Source organism: Aspergillus flavus, chromosome 2 (genome assembly GCF_009017415.1).
Source record: "Aspergillus flavus chromosome 2, complete sequence".
In the NCBI taxonomy this organism is placed as follows: Eukaryota; Fungi; Ascomycota; class Eurotiomycetes; order Eurotiales; family Aspergillaceae; genus Aspergillus; species Aspergillus flavus.
The window spans coordinates 3,010,520-3,016,695 of NC_092409.1; the positions used below are offsets into that span (position 1 = coordinate 3,010,520).

A 6,176-nucleotide genomic window follows, 5' to 3' on the forward strand; every position below is an offset into this window, starting at 1 on the left:
ATTCACTTTCGGGTAGTCTTCAAGACAAGCCCAACGGGTACCTGGTCCCTTGTCCAACGTAGTACAGGACCATGCAAGCCTCAAGCGATGCACCCGCACGTACCGCCCACGAACAAAAAAAGTCGGTAGTCAGACTCAACACCACCCCCAAAAAATTGTACATACATACATGCCTCAATTGGAAGACCACGAATGATGTCTCACCCCTAACCATGGTCCCGACGATATGGTCGCTAGTCTTTTTCACAGCGCGTCCCATGGTCCCATGCTTCGGGTTCGGGAGGCAACACACATCCTTCGATTCATGAGCCCACCCGTTGCCCAGTTCAACCCCTCAAGAAAAGACATTCGGTCTCCGATTGAGTCGTAAAACCTTACCCTATTCGGTAGCGGATCTGCCAGACCGTTGAAGATCGATGGATATGGGTTCCAGCAACTATACTGGAACCGGGATTAGTCCAGCCCACCGACGCAAGGTATCAAACAATGGTTTGCTACACTAAAAATGGTTCAAGACTTCAAGTATGATAGATTTTTATTATCCCTTTTGTTTCCTGGACTGCGGTAAGTTCCGCCAAGAGCGCCCTCCTAGGACAAACCTACCAATTACTCGACTGGGCCTCTACTACTATGTTCAATCAGGGGGAGATGCCTCTCCAGATGGGGAACTGTCCAATCAGGTCGATTGGTTTCACGTTGAAGACCAGGTGTCACCCACGTGGGATTCCCATTTCGGTACCCTTGCGTCTTTCCGGTCCACTTCTGGTACGTCATGTGCCAGGACTTACCAGACTAGGTAAATGGTTTTACCGTCCATTCTTATTAAGTGGGCTCGAAAATTCTTAATGCTAAGTATCCCCGAGTCTTGATTGCTACTACACTACGTACCCCATGTCTGGGAACTGCGGTTTCATCTAATGTGTCAGCGGACACGGAAGATAAATTAACTGCGTTTATTAAAGCCCTCGTTGACCGCCACTTGTTGCTAATTCCAGGAGAACCATGACAAATCAAAGAAGCAGCGATGACAATGTGAAGATCAATCAGGAATAGTTGGAAATCAAATTTAAGATTAGAAGGAACAGGAACAGAAAATCCTTCACGACGCCGCGAGTGAGAGAAACTAGTCCCGAAGGAATGAGAGTAAGTCACTAGGTGCTACCTAGCAGTACCTACGACCTACTAAAATCTTGGAGCCGAGCAATCCAGTCGATCCTTGGCCTGACATATGAGTAATGTCGTCACTGGTAATAGTTGGATTGATTATAGATTGCCAATTGCAACCATCTGGCCTCCTCGCAGATCTTTCCGGATATACAGGATACTCAGTATACCTTTAAATCCCGTGCCCCTGCATAATTCTCAACAATGACAGAGAGGGAAACACAAAAATGTCACTAAAACCCATTTAACAGGGATTGTATAGAAATATCTCCAGCTTAATTAAACCTACGGCAAATACCCGAAATTATATAAAGAGGTAATGGAATCCCGTCACCACTCCTGTTAAAAGTGCGTAGATTATGGTTACATGGTTCCATTAATTAGCAACCTACTAATATAACATGACTACTATATAGGGCTCAAGTATAAGAATGACTATCACGCTATTCTCTCGGTCCGAAACAACCCTTATGTGTATTAGTGTCTCATAGTGTGAATATTTGAGTTTAGGAGGATTGCCGTTATCCCGTTCTGTACTTGGAGGTACTTGGAGGTACTCGGTGAATTGAAGAAAATATATTAAACGAAGACCGAGAAGCCGGTGTATATTCCCAAGATAAATCCGAAAAGTGAAGACAGAGGAAAGAGACGAGAGAGGGGCCTTTGGTTATGTTACAATTCTATATTCTGCACCATTCTACACCGGTGAGCCGTGTAGCCGGCCGAAGAAGCTCTTGCTATTCGTTTGAAACCTCATTGATTTTGTGACTTGGTGGACCGGAAGAGGTACCTCCCATTCGGTGCATAGATTCGATCGAGCCGACATATCCGATTCCTTCTAAAAAGTACCTTTAGGCTAGATAAACTCGGCGCATCTATTGAATATCGACTAGAAGTCACCGTTATCTACATAAGTCACTAAAGTACTGTGAAGGACTCCTGCAGGTTAGACGGCCTTTCTTTCTAACTAATTGTAGTGCATTCGAATTCTTTGTTCGTCTGCTAGATAAATAGTCCTGTAGTGTAATCTGGCCAGATATCATCTCGACACCGAGCCACATCTCTCAAAAGCCATCCCAAAGAGATGAAATGCGCAGCGCTGTGTGTTATTATACATTTATTTCGAGCCTAGCAATATCCTGGATGAGATCCTCCGGGATGTGAAGTCTATACAGACACCGTGCGCTACGACATACGGCAGCAAAAAAGAAAGAAGATATATTGGCCGGGTCAGGTGCAGCGGCCTCGGATACATAGGACGTCTGAGAAGCGTGGATGTTTATATTTTCCACGCAAATAACCAGCTTCGCTCTGCGATACCAGTGCGGGTTGGGTTTGATTATGATGTCCCACAGCCTCTGTGCACCTGACTAGGTGTCTTCAGGAAGACGCCTACAGCCTTATTGAGTATCGTGTCGTCACGCTCACTTGGAACATTATGAACACATTATTCGCAAATTGCCTCAAGTTAATATAGTCAGTTAAGAACCCACCGACGTGAATAGAAGAACGGAGAACGAGGTTAGATACCACGACAACCTTACAGTAGTAACCGCGCAGGGGCAGGAGACACCAGGGAGGTATTGCTGCTGCAAACAACTTCACGAGGAACAGTTAATAGATATGTTGCACATCCTCTTCTTCGCAAGTGGCGGCTTTGAGAACCGTCTATACGGTTCAAGCTCGTTCTGATGACCAACCCCTGGCAGAACGTCGCCAGCGCGGGTTTAAGGGCAGACACAAACCGGCTGAGCGTCACCCTTGGCTGTGCCAAGAAAGCCATGATAATTATTGGCAAGCTGAGAGACTGGAACAACGATGGCATTGTCAAAGTGTAACACTCTTACAATGACATTAGGGACTACTGTCAGTCATGTCCCGAATGTCAGTGCACGTTTCTCATAGACCTATTAAGGGATGTCACTGCAAGGGCTCATACACTGACGTGCGACGGATGATTATACTATCTCTTGGGATATAAAGAAATTTTACTTCGGGAGTGATGACTCAAGGAGTCTTATCTTCATGAAGTAGGTCTTGGTGAACACGTCCGGAAGCAGATTTGTGTTTTCGCCCATGTCGACAACCTCATCGCCGACATTAAAGGAGCTCAACGAAATCTTGAGGTGTTATTCGATTCGTTAGAACATGGACTGAATATGAAGCCATCGCCGAACCATGGCGATGCTGATAGCCGTGGAGACATGGAAGATATCTAAGAGTGGCCTATGGACGAAGTGAACAACATACCCACGAGCGACACTGTCCGCAGTGTATTCCCGGCCGCTGACACCATAGCAACTTGGACTTCACAGTCGACAAGGCACATTAATGTATACCCATTTGGTCGAGGGTAGCTTTGAGCTCATGGAGGCGGTTAGCGAGTCACTTACACACTCGCTAACACTAGTCACGCTCGCTTATGTTCTGTCGCCGATATAGATTTCTAATAGCCTACCAAGTACATGATACCGTTGCCGAACTGGCTCGGATATCCATTAATGATCAAATAGTTGGAACTGATGGTTTGGAGCATGAAGCCGATTCATTGCCTTCCGAGGTCCGCGCCGCCCGCGATCGGTTCCTCGCCTTTGAAGCCGAATGCCTTTCTTGCATCACGGGATGAAGCCAGCCATAGCGCTTCTGCTACGCGCCCCCGTCGTTCGTCTTTGTTGAGCGCCAATTTTGATCGTATGGGGAATGACGAAGACATAGAGGTTGTTGGAAGCCGCCGCGCTACCCCCCGTAAGGGTTCGAAGTACCCATTTTGTGCCCGTTTTGATCGTCTCGTCCGGCCGCAATGTGGCGTTGGTATTCTGTTTGTCCCTATTAATAGGGCTCTTGTTGTTAGGGATTTCTAGATAGCAATGTCTTTTTCCGCGATTGTCATTACACCCTACGCCTCCGTGTACCGTATCCATGGGTAGCTATCCGCTGTTGTGGTATAAGCAACCCTCGTCCGGGATGTCAACCCTAAACCATGACGTGCCCAACATGTTATGGTGTCCGAGCCATTTAAAGCCACCCAGCCCTCACCGGGGGAGGCCATAAACCCCCAGGTCAGTGCCACCGAGGCGTTGTGGTGGGTGGCACTGCAGGCCCGGTCCAACTGGAAATGGGCCAGGCCTGCGGCTAGTCCTGATAATCTGGTAAGCACAGAATGCCACAAACTATTAGAAATTTCATATTGTATGAGGGCTAAGAAAGATATACAGCTCGACAAAGGAGGAGGAGACAGCACTTGGAAGTTCACCCAGGATGAGTTGCACGCAGTCCCCGACAAACTCAGTAAGCTTGCTTCGGTTCCTGAATTCCTTACACCGAATGGAACTAATAAAAAATATAATCTATTCTCGCCGATTACGCGGTTGCTGCGGGCGACTCCCTTGAGAACGAAGCATTCATATGACCTCAATAGCTAGCGGATCCTATGGCTTTACCGGACGGTGCGACTGTTCATCATTTTAAGTAGCTAATCCACCGAGTTGACATCTGGGGAGACTACTGTTCAGCCGTTGACCCACCTATGGATCCATGGATCTTAAAATCCCCCGAATGTGTGTTTCAAAGAATACTAATTCCTTCCATACAGTACGTCTGTCAAAGAGAATTGTCATTGACAACTTTTCAGCCCGATGACAGAATGTTTACGAAGAACCGAATCTTTATATACAACATAAGCCTATACCCTCCCCGGTTGTGGAAAAGATGACCGATGGTCAATTTGCTACCAGAATCTGTCAGAACAGGGTTGAAAGCTACTGCGCCAACGGATTGAGTACTAACGTGGACAAACATGGTAATGCCTTCCAATATTGTTGACATTGGAAGTACCGCTTGTTTGGATTTCCAGCTGTGTTATACATAGAATAATCAAAGCACTTCATCACAATGCTTTCGACATAACGAACGCTCCTCTTTCAAGAAAACAACCGAAAACTAATCTCATCCATTACAACCTGCACCATGAACAATACCAACTCCTTCCAAAACTATCTCCCGGAGGCCTACACCCAGGATGGCACTTTGCGTACATCGCCTTGGGGGTGATTTGCCTTGCAGGGCTTTCGTGACACTAGGACTATTTACGGCTGCTTCGGGGATTGCCGTATCTTCCAGACACATAATCCTGGCAATGACTGAAGGACAGATACAATCCAATTGCTCCATTAGAAATGCAGTGAATACGGGAGGACTTAATTCAAAAGACCAGCGAACTAGCAACACAAGGCGTAAGTCAGTGTGCATCACGCAGCACTTTCGAAATGGTCTACAAATCTCTCTACAACAGTCCATTCACTCGTAGGTCTCCTAGATCTTACGATCCGCTATGGCACGCATTTCGATCTGGACTTTTACGCATACGATGCAAGAGATACCGGTGATTGGAATGCAGTAGGCCAGTATGCCTCGCGGAGCACGCTTGAACTATTACACAAATTCTTCCTCACCCAGCTAGTGGGCCTACCGACAGACGGAATGCAAAATATCCAGCCTCAGGTGATCTAACGCGCTTGTATACATACCTGGTAGAAATGGCAACGCCTAATTGGCAGGCATCTGCAACTTTGCCATCCAGCTACTGCCCCAACCACACATCTCGACCCGTGACATAGTCATTCTTACGCTTTGTCACTTCCAGTTTCGCAAGACCTGGTGGCGATAGATATTCTGGAAACCCTCGATGTAGTGTTCAATTTTCGCGAAACGAAACAATGGACGTCCAGACAAATATATGCATTGGAAAGGAGTAAGCGGCGGGAAAGATTCATACTGATTATGACTAAGGAGCAAGGCGAGGTGTTCAAAGGTAAACTATCAAGATTGGTTACGGAAGGTCGATACCCTCCATACATTGTCGACAACATGATAGCTATGAACCACGCGTTAGAGAGGTAGAGGAAAGCTGATTACTCAAGGAGTTTCTACACTTGATTCGGCATTTATGGATCCTTGTCGGTATATGTACTGACTCCTCGACGCAGCGAAAGACATGAAACTCGCCGTAATGC

The 6,176-nt window shown here is 46.7% G+C and overlaps 1 protein-coding gene across 1 annotated transcript; it reads left to right on the top strand.

Annotated features, from left to right (window-relative positions):
* Positions 1-4,163: 4,163 nt before the first annotated feature.
* F9C07_2238404 (uncharacterized protein) lies at positions 4,164-5,673 on the top strand (the record flags this gene model as incomplete). The annotated part of the gene is made up of 3 exons (XM_071510013.1): positions 4,164-4,313; positions 4,380-4,452; positions 5,480-5,673. The coding sequence occupies 3 exons, from the start codon at positions 4,164-4,166 to the stop codon at positions 5,671-5,673; spliced, it is 417 nt and encodes a 138-aa protein (XP_071363793.1).
* Between the last annotated feature and the right edge of the window lie 503 nt (positions 5,674-6,176).